The sequence below is a fragment of the Mobula hypostoma genome, chromosome 7 (genome assembly GCF_963921235.1).
Source record: "Mobula hypostoma chromosome 7, sMobHyp1.1, whole genome shotgun sequence".
In the NCBI taxonomy this organism is placed as follows: Eukaryota; Metazoa; Chordata; class Chondrichthyes; order Myliobatiformes; family Myliobatidae; genus Mobula; species Mobula hypostoma.
Genome location: NC_086103.1, coordinates 66,213,236 through 66,234,667, shown reverse-complemented (window position 1 = coordinate 66,234,667; position 21,432 = coordinate 66,213,236). Strand labels below are relative to the sequence as shown.

Genomic DNA, 21,432 nt, shown 5'->3' with positions numbered 1-21,432 from the left:
CTACTTTTTCACATCAAACAAAGATCCTGATATTTACTCAGGAAGAGTGAAGGACGTTGTAAGGGAAGTCCTCCAAAGCGCAGAACACAAAGAAGTGCTTGTGCACCATTCCATCGTGGTATCAAAGTTTACGATTTGGTAAGTTGATCGTTGCAATAGAGTGAATACTTTAAAAATATGAGTTTCAGAGGTTTGGTGTTCGTGAATGGAAAAGAACAGCTGGAAAATAACCACATCACTGAGGTGAAGCATCAGCAGAAATCACTCTTGCTTTTCCTGGCTCACAAGAAATACTGTAAAAGCCTTCTTCTTTGAGTCAGCAGCCTATACCTCCATTTCACTGCTGGAGTTCCTGAGCTCTGGGGAACATGCAGTATATACAAACACCACTAGCAACTTTTAAATCAGACTCCAAATTGTGGGAGTCTTAGTTAAGTATATTAATAAAGTGTATTACTTCGCTCTGGCTGCATACATGGAAAGTTGCAACATGCTCCCAGATACAGAATTAATGACAAGATCTTCTTTCACTTGTCATGGCAAAGATTATGGTCATTTTGCTAGAAATTTTTGTGTACTGCATTCATCTCATTAAACCACCCAATGAAAGTTTATTCATTATTCAATGAATGTTATTTCTTGCTGGATCCAAGATAAAAGTTAATATTCTGACTCAACATTTGTTTCAAGCTCCCATCTTATCTCTTTATTGCTTCACCATGTTTTCCACTTCCCAAAGCAATTAGGTTGAAATTGTCACTGGCAAATATACAGCCTGTTTTTTGATTCTAGCCTATTCATATTAGGTCACATTTTCTAATTACCAATCCAGCTAATAATTAACTTATAGAACTGAAAACCATAGCAATTGTAGGTTGAACATCATTCAAACTGGTATGTTTACTTTGTTTCTCCTTTCACAGAAACCTAGTGAGTATTCTCAGCATTTTCTATATTTATTCATTGGAATGATTCTGGGAATTATTAGTAAATGAGTGAGACTGGGCTATAATACTGGAGTTCAGATGAAGTATATTGACAAAACTGACAAGGTAGATGCTGAATGACTGATTCCCCTAACTGGAAAAACATACAAGTTGAAAAACATACTGAGGAATGAAGCTAACTTATTATGGTTGCTCTTGCATATGCAATACATATATCTTAGAAATGTGTCAAATATGCAATGCTGAAGCTATTAGTTGAAACAAAATTTAAAATAGATTCCACATTTTGCACCAGAAACATTCCAGCATCATTTCAGAAGGTACATGGTCACTAACATGATTGTAAATATCATCTTCTCCTTCTTCTTAGGTGATCCCATGAGACTGAGCATGACTCCAAATCCCATAAGGCTAATGAAGCCAATGTGAGAATCGTATTCTTCAACAGATGGAGTTGGAGGCCCAAAGTGGATGGGCAGGAGCTTATAAAGTGTAGCATCCCTCCATTTGCTAATTCATGGCTTGCAAGTGCTCCCATTGCATGGACTTGAGCTTCTCAATACCATCCCAATTCTTGGGAGTTGGGAATATTGCATTTTTTTCATGGAAGCTCTGAACACATCCTTTAAACTTTTTCCTGACCATTAATTAGTCCATGGGAGGAGAATGAATGTCCCTTTTGGAAGTCTCGTGCAATAGGCTTGTTGGCCCAATGTAGCTGACAGAGTAACAAGGACTTCAATGCTGAGGATGTCGTTCTAGGAGATGTTAATGTTTGGATGTTTCAGTCAATTTGGAAGATTTTACTAAGAATTAGTGGTATTTTTCCATTGTCTTGAAATACTTGTTGTGGGTGGGTGATCTATTATTAGAAGCAAATAGAAAGGCAGGGATCACTATTGTCCAGCAGACCACATGGTCAGCAGTCTTAATCAAATACTCTTTTTCTGAAGGCACCTACTACCATGCTGCCACACAGATGCCGGTGGCGAATTTCATTATGTCACACCTGATCCCAAGCTACAGGAAGCATTCCTTGTTTTCTAGCATCTCACCATGAACTTTTATTATCGTACAGCAGTGTGATGCAGCAGGGGTAGCAGGTTGGCAGAGGAACCCATCAGCCCTGTAAACCTAGGTACTCGAGTCATAGAGTAATACAGCATGGGTTCAGGCCCTTTGACCTCATGTGTCTATGCCAACCATGGTGCCAACCCACTTTCCTACATTCGGCACATATCCATCTGCGCTCTGCCTTCCATGTACTTCTCCAAGTGCTTCTTAAGATGTTACCACTGTACCTGCCACTACTTTTGGCAGATCCTTCTATATATTGAACACCTTCTGTATGTAAAAGTTTCCCTTAAGTTCTTTTTATATCTTTCCCCTTAACCTAAACCTATAACCCCCTAGTTTTGGATTCCCTACCCTGGGGAAATGTTATGCATTAATGTTTCCTTAAACCTTATTGCCCAACACTGGCCCCCTAGTCCTGAGTCGATGTAGTAGTAGTACCCTGGGGAAAAGACTGTTATCCACCTTATCTATGTCTCTCATAATCTTAAACGTTTCTATAATGTCACCTCCATTCTCCTTCATTTGAAGGAGATAGTGCAATCATTAATATTGCAGGGAAAGGTCCAACAAGAACTTTACTTTTTTTCTTTTTTCTGGAGGAACAGATGTTCAAACTTTACAACACTTCAAAGTCCAGTTTTAAATATTATCAATTTAAAACTGGAATTTGAAGTGTTGCATAGTTCCACAAATATGAGGTTCCTTAACTATATACTGAAATTATAGGCATCCGTTAGTCTCATGAGATCATAGATTTGTGCCTTGGAAAGTTTCCAGGGCGCAGGCCTGGGCAAGGTTGCATGGAAGACCGGCAGTTGCCCATACTGCAATTCTCCCCTCTCCATGACACCAATGTTGTCCAAAGGAAGTGCATTAGGGCCCATACAACTTGGCACCAGTGTCGTCACAGAGCACTGTTTGGTTAAGTGCCTTGCTCAAGGACACAACACGCTTTCTCGGCTGGGGCTCGAACTCACGACCTTCAAATCACTAGACGCACGCTTCAACCACTTGGCCACATGCCCACACAGATCCCTACTGCATTGACACCAGTTTCAGTACACTGGAAATCTGATGCTATTAACTAAAACAAATACTAATATATTAAAGAATTATTCAGCCAGAAAGAGGCATAATGAAATCAATGTTTATTAAATACTGTAGCATTAAAAGGGTGAAAAAAATTGATCTATCACAGCTTGAACAAACAATTTATCCAAATTAAATTAAATAAGGTTGTATCTTACCATATTCTGTGTTGAGACCCCACAGCTTTACTTTATTAGCTTCATATTGAGCCTTTTTCTTTAGACGACAAGCCCTGCAAATAAAAATATACAAATCAGGAAATGCTTACTTTGAAACAGTTATTACTATTATTACTAAAATAGTTATGCTAAATATAAACTTACTGCAATGAAAAGAAAAATTCTAACAACTAGCAATTCATTTAACATTTTCCTTTTTCATTAATGCTTTGTTACTCAACAAGAATCAAAATGTTTTGTAAAAGTACAATAAACCTTGTTTCAATGCCAGGTTTGTTATATTGGAATAAATGTGTGTCAGAATCTTGCACTTCCCCAATGCTTAACTTGTTCTATAACTTTTAACAGTGAAATATATTATACAGGAGAGGAAACCAAATCATTGCTCAAAAGTATGGAAAGTTGTTTGCTCTCATTGGAAAGGAAACTGTGATTTCTCTTTCCACACAAAACTTGAGCACAGGAAAAAAAAGTCTGCACTTGACAAATCCTTTTTAAAGGATAAATCAATGACATTACAATATATAAACTTTATTCTTCAGAAAACAAAGAAAATGATAAATCTACACTACTGTGCATTCAGAGATGCTCTTCTGCACACCACTGTTGTAACATGTGGTTATTTGAGCTAGTCGCCTTTCTGTCAGCTTGAACCAGTCTGACCATTCTCCTCTGATCTCTCTCGTTATCAGCAGTTCTGCCAAAAGATCCACTGCTCACTGTATGTTTTTCTTTTTATCATACAATTTTTTGTAAACTCTATATATGTGAAAATCTCAGGAGATCAGCAGTTTCTGAAATAACCCCATCAGACATCAACGATAATTCCATTGTTAAAGTAATTTAGTTCACATTTCTAACCAAATATCCATTCTGGTGTTTGGTCTGAACAACTGAGCCTCTTGACCATGTCTGCACGCTTTTATGCAGCGAGTGGCTGCCACATAATTGGCTGACTAGATACTTGCATTAACGAGGTGTACAGGTGCATCTATTAAAGTGGAGGGAGGGTGAGGGAGAGGGGGGAGAGAGAGGGGGAGGGAGAGGGAGAATATTTATTTTTGAACTACTTATTTGTTAAGGATTTTGCAAGTTAAGTCAATGATAGCAGTGGCACGTGGCCAGGATCACAGCTAAATTATTTTCTCTTTGCCATATTTGGAGGAAATGCTAATTTTTAAAATGTCATTTATGCTTAATACTATTTAGAAAGTGTAACAAAAGTAGGATTTTTCTATGGTTTAGCCTATATGGATTTTCAGAAGGAATTTGATGAGATTTCACACAAGATATTCAGGAAAAAAAATGTAATTACAGCTAAATTAATGGTCTTTTTGTAGATTAGTTAGGAGATACAGTACTTAGTTTGAAAAATGGGTATGTACTAGAATTTGAAAAGTGACCAGCTGTGTCCAACTAGTAACTGCTTTAGGACCTCAGTTATTCACTACATTTAATGATAATAAAAATAAAGCAACAATTAATTGCATGGCCAAATTTAACTATTTTTGGACAAAACCGAGCATTTTTTTCTGAGATTTACCTATCCATGCAATCATATTATTTAAAAGTAGTCAGATAAAAAAGAAAATCAAATCTCTCATGAATCTAGAGCTTGGAATGTAATGAACATATCGCTACAGCTGGTCTCTAGTACTCTAGGAGCAGCATTTTGGAAAGATGAACTGCCTCTGTAAAAGACTACCAACTCCCTCACAATGTTTTTATTGCTTCAAAAGGCTATAAAGATCATCAGGTCAGCATTTTATAAACATATTCACTAAAGAAATGGGCTGCTCAGCCTAACTGTTCAGGCTCTGATAACTTAATCCTCTAACCTTTTCTTCAACATAAACTTACCTAAATTCCCCTGAAATAATCTCTGAATTCATGAGATTCACATTTCATCACTTTCAATATGAAGACATTTTTTCTGAATTTCTAATGCTATTTCTTTTTGTATTAATTAACTTGAATCAATATATTACTGATAGATCTTTAATGAAAAAAACTGATTTACCTACTCTATTCACTCAGAATTTTAAAGTTCTCTCATAAATCGTTCTTTAACCCTGGTTTTATATGGGGGCCGATCTGTTCATTGACTGGAAGGTTTAACTTCACTTCACATTCCAGTATTCTTATAAACCTTGTATGGACCTTGTCCAGTGCCTTTAAACCATTAAAAAAAAAATAGACCAAAATAGAACTATCTGCTACGTATTGTGTAGGCCAATCTTCTTCATTTCCTGAAAGTATAATTTCTTCTAAATCTTAATGCTTCTAAATGCCTTAGATAATATATCAACTTGAACTCTCCACTGATGCTAAGTGTAAAATATTCAAGGTTTGATTTTATGGATTTCTACTTCCAACTCCCAACTCCCATGGTCCCCTATCCCATTTATCTTCCCATTATTGTCTAAAAAATACTTAATCTCTGTGATTTAAGAAAAAACAAAAGGCCATTCTTCATATTACACTAAATTCAATTAGTCATTTATATACTCATTCTTGAAGTTCGATATTGCCTTCTTTTTGCAGCCCTTACCACTGTGACGTTCTCCCAATTGAGAATGTTCAACAAATTTAAAAATGCTTTTGAATCTAAGATCTAAATAATTAATATAAATTTTGAACAATCAAGAGCTGATTCTTATTAGATTCACACCTCCCATTTCCTGCACTTTTGCACTTTACTTTCTGCTCACTATCTTTTAGCCAGCTGGATACATTATTTTTATTGACACCTCTGTACACATTATTGTACCCTATTCTTTGGTCTATTATGCTACACTTTATAGAAGTTCTTTTATAAATCTACATAGAAATGTCATAACTGCTGCACTGCTATTATCTATAAACACAAGAGATTCTGCAGACGCTCAGAATCTTGAGCAACACACCCAAAATATTACAGGCAGTATCTATATGGGCGGGGGGGAATAAACAGTTGACATTTCGGGCTGAGGCCCTTCATCAGTATTGGAATGGAACAGAGCAGAAACCAGAAAAAGGTGGTGCAGGGAGGGGAAGGAGTACAAGCTAGCAGGTACTCCTTCCTCTCTTTACCACCACCAACCCACCCTACATACTTTTTTATTCTGGCTTCTACACCTTCCTTTCCAGTCCTGATTCCTGATGAAGAGTCTTGGCATAAAACATTGACTCTTGGCTATTTTATGTTACTTTTTAAATAATCCAACTGACACTGGTCAAACAATGGTTGTTTAATATTAAGTACTGGTTTGTACTAGGTTTCCTCTTCTACGGCAGAATTCTATTTCTATCATACTATCAGTGTGAAGATACGTTCTCTTATTTTCTGGACATATCCTATATTCCTGCTAACATACGGCTCCGAAGTTATCCACCACCTTACTTTTTATATGTGCATAATAATATCAGTCTCTTACCTAAATTCTTAGACTATGTAGATATACTTCAAGCAGTCCTGGAGATTTGTACACAGCTTGCATTCACTATTTCTCTCTATTTAATTTCAAGTGCAATTTCTAATCTCATTTTATGGTTTCAAGTCCACTAGTCAATGTCTCAGGTAAATAATGAAGCCAGATAACTACTGAACACTGTTGTTAATGCCTGTGAATTTCTTTTTCTGACCACTCCATTGTGACCATATCCCTGTTCCAACATTCCTTTTTTGAAATGCAAGATAAATATTTCATTATTTCTATTTAAGTTTTTAAATAATTTAACTTCTTTGTTCCTCTTTTACTGTTTCATTGCTTTGAAAGGAATTGATACAATTTGATTAAAAAAAACTATTTTCTGCTATTCAAGGGCAGCCAGAAGAGAAGTTAAAAATATTTCTTTAAGGAAATGGGTGGTGGAAGTTACACTCTTATACTATGATAATTAACAATTAAGCTCAAGATTGCCCTTCTAGAAAAGGTCAAAAAGGCAAGGTAGATAAATGAAATTCACATAATTGTAAGGCAAGCGGACTTAAGGTGCTGACTAACCTATCTTTTTCTCCCATATTCTCTACAGGAAGTGGAAAATCGGATTGATATTCAAACTTTTTCATTATCTAGCATGATTGTACAAGGAAATAGATAAGAAGAAATTTCCCTTTCTCACTTCTTCAATAACGAGGATGACACAAAAACACCCATAGAACCCCACAGAAGAGTCAATGTGTTGAGGGTAAAGAACTGCATAGAGAGTGGTAAAGAAGAAGATTGCTGCTTCAGTTTAAGATGCAATTTACATTTAATTTTAAACACTACCAAAACCAGATTAGACTGCAAGCAAAATCATGTCTGATTCATTAAGGAAAGCTACAATTTTGAAGTGTTGGTTGAACATTTGTCTCCTCATTGGTTTCTCAATAAAGCAGATTCCAGATCATCTGTCCTGCCAACCAAAACCAGTTACTATTTAATAAAAAAAAGTTTATAATAATATGTATTTAATACAAGTCAGGTATTTCATGCAAAAACATAATGAAATGTAGTTTAAGAAATATTGTCTTCAAAACTAAATCTCCTTGGAATAAAGATCATTACTCACCTTTAGAATAAGGTAGTCATCATTTTCTGAAAAGGTACACTCCACATCCCAAGGGTAGGTAGCCTATTCAACTGGGGGAAAAAAAATAATAAAAAAAATTACAGGGCTGTGCCTCCGCTACTACTGCGTGAAGTTCACCAACACTCCTGGCAGAGAATAGAGTTAGGAACAAAGTCCTTTTGACAGAAGCTTTAATCTACTATAGCCATTGGCTCAATAGGGGCTAGGTTGCATCAGATTATAGAGCACAAAGATTCCATGTTTGGATCAAGCAAATGATTGGGCTCTTGATGTTGGTACAAAACTCAAGGAACGGCTTTCCAAAGGATGACTTTCCACTTGGTAATGAAAGATAGAGAAATCTATGCAGATAGTTCCATGGAGTTGTGCTGAAGTCTTGCATACAGCAGTTCCAGGATATAAATGAACATCAGGCTTCATCATGAGAAAAAAAAAATCTAAGAATCAAAAATAATATATAACAGCCCACTCAGACTGCAAATGCTAAAAGAAGTTGTGCAAAATTGTCACTGACAAAGTTAAGTCCCTTGGAAGTCATCAAAAATAGGTTTTGGTTCACTTACTAATGGCAAAGAAAAGAAATAAAGTTGATATAACAGTCATTTCACCTTAAGCCTAGATAATCAAGTGCTTGAGAAAGAAAACAGCGAGCCAAAGCTAACTCTGAAATGTTGAAATCATCCAATGGTATTCTTGTGCATTTTCACCAAAGATTTGTGGTAGGGACAGTCAATGGATGATGTTAAGGAAATCATAAAGTTTTTCCACGCTCAGTTGATTGCCACCTATAGGATAGCACAAAAGAATAAATTTGGATATGCCTGTAAGAGCATTTTGAAATATTTTAAAATCTCCAACCCCGGATTGGTCTCAACTATTCTTCCCAGATGGTTCAAGTGTTAACAGCATCAGTACCATTACCATTATTAATGCTGTACAACTCTAGATTTTCCATCAGTTATTTCAGTAGTCACCAACCACATTGTCATAAAATCCTTGTTAGACCTAGCTACATGCACCTTTAAATTACATGCTTGAATGACATGTAGCCTGCCACAAGTTGTTTCATGTCAAAATAAACTGCTGTGTCCTGCACTCCATCCAAACACAGAACCAACCCCTTCTACTTCTACTTTATTTCAAGATGTTGCATTAGCACTTTTTGTTAAATCCCTATATAAAGCCCTTGTAAATTAATGGGAAGATCTAAATGTTCTACATGATTGGGTGGGATTTAAGTCCAGACACATCAGATTACAGTTTGAACAATAAACAGGTGAGGAACAGGTTTTAGAATATACTTTTTCCTGTAAAAAGAAATCTACTTTAATATGGAGCCAGAAGATTCAGTCCCAGGCAAGAGAACCCAGGGTGTGAAAAGTTTCAAGAGAAGTCTAATGCAATGCCTATTATTTAATGAAGAATGGAGGAGGATGACAAAAGGAACAAACTTCACAATTTATCTTTCTGGCATGAAGAAAATCAATATCATTCCAAGTTATTGGCAGGAGAAGGACCTCTTTCCCATCCATTTTGTTCTCTCAAGAAAATTCAAATACAGTGCTTGCCCTGGCAAGCAGCAAGCTGAAAGTATAACGATGATCCAAAGGTTTATAAATACCACAAGTGCTTCTTAATCAAAACCAAAAGTGTTTTCTGTAGTAATCTACGATTGGACTTTCTGAAAGAGTGCATCTCTGCAGCAAACTGCTGCACACTTCTTCAATAATGGACAGCATAATAATAATCACAAGCTTTCTTTTTGTAGGAACTATTTCCAGTTATCAGCAATGAGTTTGAACATTTGCTGTTATGAAAAATGAGGAAAAAATAAGAAAATTTTCATTTTCTTTATTTTAATATAAAATGACGTTGTCATACAAAATATCTTCATGTTGATGACTATTTTTATGACCATTATTAAGTATAAAAGCATAAAACAAGCTAATGAGTTTCCAGCTGTTGTTGTAATCACTTTTGCCCATTCTGAATTGGATTGAATCAAAACTACAAGAAACAAGAGTCAGGTTTTTGGCATCATTTCATGAGAAACACTGCAGGAGACTATGGTTTCATTCTTCTAAATGAAGGTGCAGATGTCCTTGGATAATGATACCTTAGCAGTTCAATAAAAACAGACCTTTGGAACATTTGTTTCACAGTCATCTATCTGCAGATTTGTCTTCAAATTTAAAGGCTTTGAAAATTCTTAGCATTTCCAAAGCTTTTATGTGTTAGTATAAGTCAGCACATAAGTAAATAAACTCCACGTCAATGAAAAACTACACTTTCGACCTCAGGCTTTCTAATAAGGGCTAAGATCAGAAGTAGCCACATAATAGCAATTCTCATAGATCAATGGACCTTATCACAAGGAGAGGATAAAAAAAAGGTACATCAAGTTTTATTTTTCCTGTATTCCATCCTATTAATTCAGGCCTTTTCCTCGCTTAATGAAGAAAGACAGCCTGAGGAGTAATGCAAAACAATTAAATGACCTAGGAGCAGCCTTCTCCCTCGAAACATTTTTTAATATTATATTCCTGCTTTTCTTCTCAGAAGACGAGAGAGAAAATCTGGACTGTAATAAATATGAATGACTGAGCTCCTTTGGTAGACGTCTGCCTTTTGAATGAATGATGATACTGTGATTCAATATATCTTACTACCTAAACACGAGTTTGCAGTGGGATCAAGAGGAAAGCAATGGATACAGCATATACTGTAGGTTTGTTGACAATGGAAAGCAACTTCCTTCAGCTGATACAAAATTTTAAATTCAGCTAAACAAAATGCAGACATTGAACATTCTTTCAAAGGTAAGAAATTTGGGCATCGGGACAATAAAAACAAGATGTTGATTGAGAAGACTTCTTCTGTGATGCAACAATAATAAAACAAGAGTCAATGGCAGGAGAGGGGAAAAAAAAACTAGATGGATACCTGGAGGTGCCCTTGTAGTGTGCAATTATTACACGGCTATATTAAATTACTAAGGGACACATGTCCCAATAAATTTCCCAGTTGGATAGGCCACCTAGGTATACGTATGTGGAGTGGAATCAATTAAGATAATACAAAACAATGGAGTTTCATCTTTCCATTATGTTTGAAAACCCATTTATTAATATAAAATCATTTTTTCCCAAAATGTTAAACCTTCAGATGAGAAGGTAGATTCATTTAGCATTAGGCAGAGTGAAAATGTGTCAAAGCTGTACTTAAAACTACAGCATTTCATCTCTTTTTGCATAAAAATAAAGTATGTAATGGGTGGATATGAATCAATTAGAGGTCTACTCACCCATTAATTCAATAGAATTAAATTGAGGGAACAAGAATGTACAAGAAACTTTTATTAGATCAAAATCCCTCAAGTAATAAAATGTTGAAATAATTTTGTTTCCAATTATAAAAAGCTGTTTACACGCCAGACTGACAATGTTGGTAAGAATTCTTCTTTATTACCTGGATGCCAGTTTATTCTTCTCTTTTCTGGATCTTGGTCTGGCAGTTAATGGTAGTTCACTTACAGGTGTCAGATCACTAATCACCTTGTTTAATTTTCTAAGCTCATTTCCAATCTGTAGCAATTTTCTTGGATTTGGAGTCAAATCTTCAACATCAGTTCTGCGAGATTTCTTCACTAAATATTTTCCTATTTTGACAAAAACACAAATTGTTAGCTCATCCAGTTGACCAAAATGCTATGAAATTAAATGACTATGAATACAACACGAGTAATTTAAGACATGACAACTGAAGTGTAGCATGCTTCAGAGAAACACAAATTTGCATTCCGAAGTTTTTAATGAATTGAGTTTAGCTTCTGCTGTAAATATTTCTGCCTAATGATAAAGACTGACAACCATGATTATTTAACAATACATCACAATGTATTATGCAGGACAAAACACTTCAAAATTTTTCTTTCATCCACAAATTCCTTTGTTCTTTCACTAACTAAAGTTTAAGTGAAGTGTATTATAAATTATGATTTTATGATTTAAAAAGGAAATACAGCTGATGCTGGAAATCTGAACTACTGGATGCTACTCCTATAAATACTCATTCACACATTGATTTCACTTTCTTCGCATCCTGAAAAGTATAATATGTAGCATGAATCCAATGAGTTTAAAGCAAGCATAAAGTAAAATAGCAATAAGTTTCAGCTTGTCAAAGCAACCAGGATTTTTGACTCTCTATATTCCTGATCCTGATCCCAGCTTCATCTACACATCTGGACCTCACTCCAGATCTCTTGCACACATTCTGATCTAATGAGTGAACCCAATTCTGAATCATTGGGATTTCAAGAGTAAACGGATCCCAGATGAACAGAATTTTACTGTAGGTGGGTTCAGTAAGTATGCATATGGAATATCAAGTGGGAAAGAATAAAGGAAAATCTTAAAATTACATTCTGATAGACTGAATATTAAATTTTAAAAATGCTGCATACTAATGCTACAAGAGTATGAAGCCCAAAGGTTTGATGTGCAGGCACAGTTAATAATTAGGAAAACTAATGAATTGCTGGCTTTATTGCAAGAGCAATGAAGCTGGGAAATTTTCCTGCAATATTATAGGCCGATGGTGAGCCCACCCCTAGAGTACTGTGTATAGGTTTGCTCTTCACATTTAAGGAAGGAATCTGTGCAGGAAAACTTCATTAGGTTCAAGTATTACTAAAATGGAAATAGTTTGGAGTTCAGAAGAGAAGTGATCTTATTGAATCATATAAGATTCTGATAAGGAATAACAGGATGAATACTGAAAGGATCTACAGTGGGGATATCTAGAACTATAGCAGTTTCAGAATTTGTGGTTTCCATTATAGGTGGATTACTACTTCTCCAATAAGATCATGAAACATTAGAATTCCCCACCTCAGCAAGCTGCAGAGGTATAGATATATTCAAGGCAGATACTGACAAGACAGTTGAAATACAACAGGGTCAAGGGTCAAATTGAATGGGGAAAAGAGAGGGAGGGAGTGAAAGAAAGCAAGGAAGTTGTGTTGAGGCCAAGACTAGACACAATTTTATTGGATGGCAGAGCAAGCTTGAGAAGCTGGCTGGGAAAAGAGAGAGATCGTAAAGAGAAGCAAAGATTGGAAATTGAGGCCAAAAGCAGTGGTAGTAGGGGTTGAGGGGGGGGAGTGGTGCTGGCTAGGAGGTGGGGATGGCAGGGGCATAGGTCAGAGGGCAGTGTTAGGATTTTGTGGAGAGGATTCAAAATATATTAAATGATTTGAACTTAAATTCTACAGGTTTCAAAGCAGGATTTGAGCTTGTGTTGCTGGATCAACAGCCACAGTCTCTGGCTATTTGCCCAGTAACTTGAAACCTCTTATTGATCAGTTCCATTCCACTAATGGTTGAAGGGATTTCTTCTAATAAATATAACCTGTCACAAAACTTTTAACCCTTCAGCTTACCATGTTGTAAACCATTTTTCTGATACATATTACTGGGCAATGTATCTCTATCCCATTCGGAAGGCTTTAACATTCGATCTTGTTTAGGTGGTGGTATCTGTTGTTCACTGTACTCCCAGAAGTATCTTCTTTTACTCCTTTTTCTGGAAATGCCAGTTAATGTGTCTTTCACATCATCAGCCACATCATTTTCATATCCTGCAGCCAAGAATAAACCTTCACAGTACTGAAGACATTTTGAAACTATTACAATAAAACATTAAATTATTATATTAAGGTCAATGGACAGACAGACACAGAGGAGAGTTTAAAAAGAGCTTAGTATGAAACTATTTTTTTAGGAAGAAAAAGGATCAGAAATATCATCTAAATAGACCATAAGACTATAAGCCACAGGAGCAGAATTAGGTATTGGGCCCCATCAACTCTGCTCTGCCATTCCACCATGGCTAATTTATTACCATTCTCAACCCCATTCTCCTGCCTTCCCCACTCTAACTTTTGATGCCTTTATTAATCAAGAACCTGTCAACCTCCACTTCACATGACTTGGCTTCCGCAGCTGTCTTTGGCAATCAAGTCCACAGAATCACCACCCTCTGTCTAAAGAAATTCTTCATCTCTGATCTAAAGGGACGCCCTTATATTCTGAGGCTGTGTCCTTCACCCTAGACTCCCCTATTATGAGGGGTGATTGATAAGTTCATGGCCTAAGGTAGAAGGAAATGAGTTACACAGCTCTTGTTACATGAACATGCAGTTCAACTCTGATTGATTATGCAGAAAGTTTGGAGTTAATAACTCATCTCCTTCTACCTTAGGCCACGAACTTATCAATCACCCCTGCTGTAGACACACTCTGGAGGTCCGAGATCCGTATGCTCCACGACCGCTGGACTAAGTGCGTAAGGGTAGGAGGGGACTATGTTGAAAAATAAATGTGCTAGGTTTTCTCAAATTGACTCCTTCTACCTTGGGCCACAAACTTATCAATCACCCCTCGTATAAGAAATGTCCTCTCCATGTCCACTCTATCTAAGCCTTTCAACATTTGATAGGTTAGAATGACATCCCCACTTATTGTCCTAAACTCCGATGAGTACAGGCCCAAAGCCATCAAACGATCCTTGTATGTTAACCCTTTCTTTCCTGGGATGTTAATGACAGTGGAGAAAATATAGGATTGTAAGAAAGGATTGTAAGATTGTAACAAGTTATCAAGCTAACAATTACCTGTCTCTTTGCTGGCATAAACACGGCACAAAATTTCAAACTTAGTTAATATAACTTCTCGATACTTATACTAATACTGCATTTCTTTTTGAAATAGCATATTTTATCCTTTGGTTGTGTTCCGTATATTATTCCCATCACCTTCAAATCATTCTGAGCTTAGATGTGCACTCTTCTCTACGTTTTGTTTCGCATTCACGCTTGGAGTTAGTTAAACATCACTTCCTCCCTGCAATTAATTTTATTGAAAAAATAAGCTCCTCAAAAGGGTAACACACATCAAAGTTGCTGGTGAACAAGGGTGCCATGACAAATCCTGAAGGAAACAATACAAGCTGGAGACAGCCTGAACCAAAACAGGCACATAATGCATGCACACTAACAGGGACAAATAAACTTGAGTATTTCTGTGTGTACATGTGTAAGCTTCTATATGGTTTAATCACCAAGTGTTGCATATTCCACATACCATTGTTACTGACAATTTAAATGTTAGCTTTTCTAGTTTGGAAACAATGTAGTACCTGGTTCAGAGAAGGTATCACTGACGTCATCATCCTTGTCTTCCTCCTCTTCATCATCTTCATCTTCCTCATTATCACTATACTCATGTTCACTACCAAATCCTTCATCGTGGTCTTCGTCATCTTCTTCATCCTCATCGTCATCTTCTGCCTCCTGTTCAATACAAGGAGACTGTTCATTCACACCATCAGAAACAAACAAAGAATAATTATGCTCTTCCTTTTTCTGGGTGTGATCAGGAACAGGTTGTGACAATATTTCAACTGTTTCAGTTGGAGTAAACAGGTCATTGTTTTCTTTGAATATGGTGGGCATTTTATTACAGTGTAAACTTTCTGCATTTTTTTCCACTTTTTTGGGTACTGCTCCAATATCACCACAACAGGAATTGTCTGGTATGTTGCTGTGCGTAACTTGCGTCACACCCAAGGTTGATTTACCAATTGAAATTGGATTAATCCAGACTTTAGCTTTCTTTACAAAGTCTTTGTTATCCACATGAACTGAACCTGTTTTGTTGTTAAGTGTCTGTAGTTTGTTGCTGTTGTCCACGGATGCACTTGAAGAAATAGATCTGGCTATTTTTTGAGTTGTTTCAGGCAAGCAGGCATCTATACAGGGACTTCTAGCAGATGACACTGGAGGCGTTGCCCTACTTGCTGCAAGTTTTTTACCAGCCAGAGAAGAGGTTAATGAATTCTGATTTAAACTTTTTAGTAAATCAGGATGATACAATGAATCTAAAACAGGTTGCGAATCTTCACAATTTAGCTGGGCCAACGTAGGAGTTCTGCTGATGACTTCTTCATTTTGGTAAGGACTGGAAAAATCATCTAACCCAAGAAAATCCACTTCCTTGGTTCCCCAAATATCATAGCTGGTTAATTTTGTATACTTTGTTAAATCTTCCCAGCATGCGTCCCATTGTTCCCAGTTTGAAGTATAGGAAGGATCTGAATCTAGTAGCTCGTTTAGAGGATCTAAAATGTCCAAATCTTTACACTCTTCCAAAGTAACAGAATCATCTCTGGAGTTGTGAGTGCAAGTCATTTCTCTATCCTGGAAGAAATGAAAACATTCTATTAAAGTCATTATTAAAGACCAAGTAACACAAAAATGGTATTTTATCACATGTTGGTTTCATTATTAATTATATAAGGAATCTTTAATCAAAAATATACTCCATAAAGAACAAATCAACCATATCCTGAAATAAAAATAGAAAATGCTGGAAATAATCAACAGCTCACAGAGCATGTTTAAAGAGAAACAGAGGTGGTATTTCAGGTTGCTGTCTCTTTATCTACCTGAAACATTAGCTCTTAACTTCACATAACACTGATGCTGCTTGCTCAAGTAAATATTTCACTATTTTCCTTTGACATTTTCAGTATCTGCAGTTTTTGTTTTCAAAACCCATTATTTTGTTGAAGGAATTGGAGGCCAGGCCACAGTTATTCACAATCTATAACAATGGTTTGGGAGAAAGGACCAAATGTTATATCTCCAAGTTTGTTGATAATACAAAATTAGGTGGGATTGTGAGTCATGAGGAGAACGTAAAGAGTTTTTGACGGGATATGGACAAGTTAGTTAGGAGAAACAAGATAGATGGAATATTAAGAGGAAAAATCCATTTTGGAGCACAGAACAAATATCTGTTCAATAGTTGATCAGTAGTTTACAGCTTGGGAAATGTTGCTGTTCAAACAAATCCTGTGATCTAGTACTTAAATCACTGATAAGTAATAAGTTCAAAGTGCAAAGTAAGTTTATTATCAAGGTACGTATATTGCATGTTACCATGCACTACCTTGAGGTTCACTTTCTTGTAGACATTTACAGTGCAAAAAGAAATACAGTAGAATTTTACAAAAAATCTACATAGAAACAAAGACTGACAAACAATCAATGTGCAAAAGATAAACTGCAAATAAAAATAATGCTGAAAACATGAGTTGCAAAGAGTCCTTGAAAGTGAGACTATAGGTCTTAGAATCAGTTCAAAGTAGTAGTGAATGAAGTTATCCCATTCCAGGGAAGAGCCTGATGGTTGTAGGGTAATAACTGTTACTGAACCTGGTGGTGAAGGACAGGATTCTGTACTTCCTACTGAATAGCAGTTGTGAAAAGTGGACATGGATGGTGGGGATCTTCGCTACTACACAATGCTTTTTTGTGGCAACACTTCATTTACTTATTGGTGGAAGGGGCTTTGCCTGTATTAACTGGGCCTATCCACACCATCTATAGCCTTTTTCATTCCTAGGTATTGGTAGTTCTATACCAGGCCATGATACAACTGGTTAGTATACTCTCCACCATGCCTCTATAGAAGGCAGTTAAAGTTTTTGGTGACATGCCAAATCTATGCAAACTTCTAAGAAAGTGGAGGCAATGTCATGCCTTCTTTGTGATGACAATTATGTGATAGACTCAGGACAGATCCTCTGATATGTTAACACTAAGGAATTTAAAGCAACGACATCTCCACTTCTGATTGCCTAATGAGGACTAGCTCATGGACCTGTAGCTTCTTCCTTCTGAAGTCAATAAACAGCTTTTTGGTTTTGCTGATGTTAAGTGAGAGGTTGTAGTGGCATCAACCAGATTTTCAACCTCTCTCCTATATGTCAATTTGTCACCACCTTTGATTCGGCCAACTACATTCATGTCATGAGTACACTTAACTTGCAATTAGAAGGGCAAATGATATGTTAGTTTTCATTGCAAGGGGATTTGAGTATGAGAGTGAAAAGATCTATCTGTAACTAACAGGACTCTGATGTAACTGCACCAGAGTATTTTATACAGTTTTGGTCTCCTTACATTAAGATATATATTTGTCATGAAGATTCATTCGGCTGAATTTTGTGATGAAGAGTTTGCTGTATGAAGAGAGAATGAGTAGGATAGGCCCATATCCTCAAGAATTTAGGAAAAACAGTGACATAACTGCAGAGAAAATTATAAAACCCTTACACACCTCAAAAAGGTGAATGCAGAGAACAGCATCTTTGAATAAGTCTCATTACAATAAGAATCCAGTTTATTATCATTGGATGTGTCATGAAATTTCTTGATTTGCAGCAGCAGTACAGTACAAGATGTAAAAATTACAACAAAATAAATAGTGGAAAAGATTAATAATGAAATTGCATTTATGGATTGATTGATCACACAGAATCTGAAGGCATAGGGATCTGAAGGAAGCTGTTCCTAATATGTTGAGTGTGAGTCTTCAGGTTCCTCCCCAATAGCTGTAACCTAAAGAAGCATGTCCCATATGGTGAGGGTCTTTTAATGATGGATACCACCATGGCAAGGAGGATTGCATCCTTGATGGAACTGGCTGAGTCTACAAACCTCCAGCAGCTTCTTGTGATCCTGCACATTGAAGGCTCCATACCAGGCCGTGAGGTAACTATTCAGAATGCTCCCTACTGTACATCAGAAGAAATTAGCAAGAGACTCTGGTAACATGCCAGAAATTCTTACTGAAGCAGAACTGACAGTATGCCTTAAGAGTCATGGAAAAGTACAGCACAAAAACAAGTCATTCAGCCCATCTAGTCCATACCTACTCCCACCAACCTGCACTGGGACCATAACCTTCCATATCAATACCATCCACGGATCTATCCAAACTTCCCTTAAACATTGAAATTCAGCTCACATGCAACACCTTCTTTGGCAGCTCATTCCACCCTCTCACAACATGCTGAGTGAAGAAGCTTCTCCTCATAGTCCCCTTAAACTTTTCATCTTTCACCCTTAACTTCTAGTTGTCCCGTCCAACCTCAGTGGAAAAAGCCTGCTTCCATTTACCGTATCTATATCCCTTATAATCTTGTATACTTGTCAAATCTCCCCTCAAACTTGTACACTTCAAGGATTAAGGTCCTAACCTATTCAATCTTTCCTCATAACTCAGGTCCTCCAGTACCAGCAACAACCTTATAAATTTTCTCTGTAATCTTTCAACCTTACTTACATTGCACACATTAGGCCTCAACGTCTTACACAACTTCAACATAACATCCAATCTCCTGTACCCAATACAATGATTTGTGAAGGAAAATATGCCAAAAGCTTTCTTTACGACCCCATCTACCTGTGCTGCCACTTTCATTGAATTATAGATCTGTATTCCAAGATCCCGTTGTCCTTCAGCACTACTCAGTGCCCTAACATTCACTGTGTAACACCTACCCTGGTTGGTCCTACCAAAATGCAACACCTCACACTCATTTGCATTAAATTCCATTTATCATTTTTCAGCCCATTTTTCCAACTGGTCTAGATCCCACTGCAAGTTCTGATAGTCTTCCTTGCTGTCCATTACACCCCTAATCTTGGTGTCATCTGTAAATCTGCTGACCCAGTTAACCATATTATCATCCAGTTCATTGATATAGAGAACAAACATAGGACCAGCACCTATCCCTGCAATGCTCCAGTAGTCACAGGCCTCCAGTCAAAGAGGCAACCATCTATTACTACTTTCTGGCTTCTCCCACAAAGCCAATATCTAATCCAATTTACTACCTCATCATGAATGCCAAGTGACTGAACCTTCTTTGATCAATCTCCCATGTCAAATGTTCTGCTAAACTCTTTGCAGACAACATCCACCACCTTGCCTTCATCAAATCTCATTGTAACCTCCTCGAGGAACTCTAGAAGCTATTTAAACACAACCTACCATGCACAAAACCATGCTGACTATCCCTAATCAGTCCATGTCTATCCAAATATTCATATATCTGATCCCTTAGAAGACTTCCAAGAACTTTCCCCCTTCTGACATGAGGCTCACCTGCCTATAATTTCCTGGTTTAGTTTTACAACCCATCTTAAACAGCAAAACAACATTAGCTATCCTGCAATCCTCCAGTACCTCATCTGTTGCTAAGAATTATTTAGATATCTCTGCTAGGGCCTCTGCAATTTCTACACCTCTAAGGGCACATCTTGTCACACCCTGGGGATTGGTCCACTCTAATTTCCATCAAGACAGCAAACATCTCCTCCTCTGTAATCTGTATAGGGTCCATGAAATCAATCCCTCACTTCTATAGATAGACTCTGTGTCCATCTCCTGAGTAAATACAGATGCAAAAAAAAAAATCCATTTAAGATCTCCCATCTCTTTTGGCTCCACGGACAGATTACCATTCTGATTTTCCAGAGAACCAACTTTGTCTCTTGCAATCCTTTTGCTCTTAACATATCTAGAGAATCCCTTAGGATTCTCCTTCACCTTGTCTGCGAAGGCAACCTTATGACTTCTGTTTTCCTTCTTAAGTGTTTGTTCTCTTGCATTTCTTATAATCCATGAGTACACCATTTGTTCCTACCTGCTTACACTTGCTATGCGCCTCTTTCTTTTTCTTAACCAGAGCTTCAGTATCTCTTGAAAACCAAGGTTCCCTAAACCTGTCATCTTTACATTTTATTCTGACAGGTACAATGGCATGCAAAAGTTTGGGCACCCCTGGTCAAAATTTCTGTTATTGTGAATAGCTAAGCGAGTAAAAGATGAACTGATTTCCAAAAGGCATTAAGTTAAAGATGACACATTTCTTTAATATTTTAAGCAAGAAAACTTTTTTATTTCGATCTTTTACAGTTTCAAAATAACAAAAAAGGAAAAGGGCCCGAAGCAAAAGTTTGGGCACCCTGCATGGCAGTACTTAGTACCACCCCCTTTGGCAAGTACTACAGCTTGTAAACACTTTTTGTAGCCAGCTAAGAGTCTTTCAATTCTTGTTTGGGGGATTTCGCCCATTCGTCCTTGTAAAAGGCTTCTGGTTCTGTGAGATTCTTGGGCTGTCTTTCATACACTGCTCTTTTGAGGTCTATCCACAGATTCTGGATGATGTTTAGGTCAGGGGACTGTGAGGGCCATGGCAAAACCTTCAGCTTGCGCCTCTTGAGGTAGTCCATTGTGGATTTTGAGGTGTGTTTAGGTTCATTATCCTGTTGTAGAAGTCATCCTCTTTTCATCTTCGGCTTTTTTTTTACAGACGGTGTGATGTTTGCTTCCAGAATTTGCTGGTATTTAATTGAATTCATTCTTCTCTCTACCAGTAAATATTCCCTGTGCCACTGGCTGCAACACAAGCCCAAAGCATGATCGATCCACCCCCGTGTTTAGCAGTTGGAGAGGGGTTCTTTTCATTAAATTCTGCACCCTTTTTTCTCCAAACATACCTTTGCTCATTGCGGCTAAGAAGTTCTATTTTAACTTCATCAGTCCACAGGACTTGTTTCCAAATTGCAGCAGGCTTGTTTAGATGTTCCTTTGAACCTTTTGAATAGAACTTTACGACCACAATGAGAAAAGGTGTGCAAATTTTGACCGGGGTGCCCACATTTT

The 21,432-nt window shown here is 37.1% G+C and overlaps 1 protein-coding gene across 4 annotated transcripts in view; it reads right to left on the bottom strand.

Moving 5' to 3' along the window:
• Positions 1–21,432, bottom strand: part of crebrf (creb3 regulatory factor) — an 87,924-nt gene that overhangs the window by 13,690 nt on the left and 52,802 nt on the right. For 3 of the 4 annotated variants that reach the window (XM_063053553.1, XM_063053552.1, XM_063053554.1), the window contains 4 exons: positions 15,050–16,109; positions 13,293–13,490; positions 11,318–11,507; positions 3,272–3,345 (listed from right to left, as the gene is read on the bottom strand). In XM_063053553.1, coding sequence (XP_062909623.1) covers positions 3,272–3,345; positions 11,318–11,507; positions 13,293–13,490; positions 15,050–16,109 — 1,522 coding nt within the window. Of the gene's footprint in view, positions 1–3,271; positions 3,346–7,828; positions 7,900–11,317; positions 11,508–13,292; positions 13,491–15,049; positions 16,110–21,432 lie in introns of all 4 variants that reach the window. The other variant, XR_010018652.1, reaches the window with a different exon arrangement.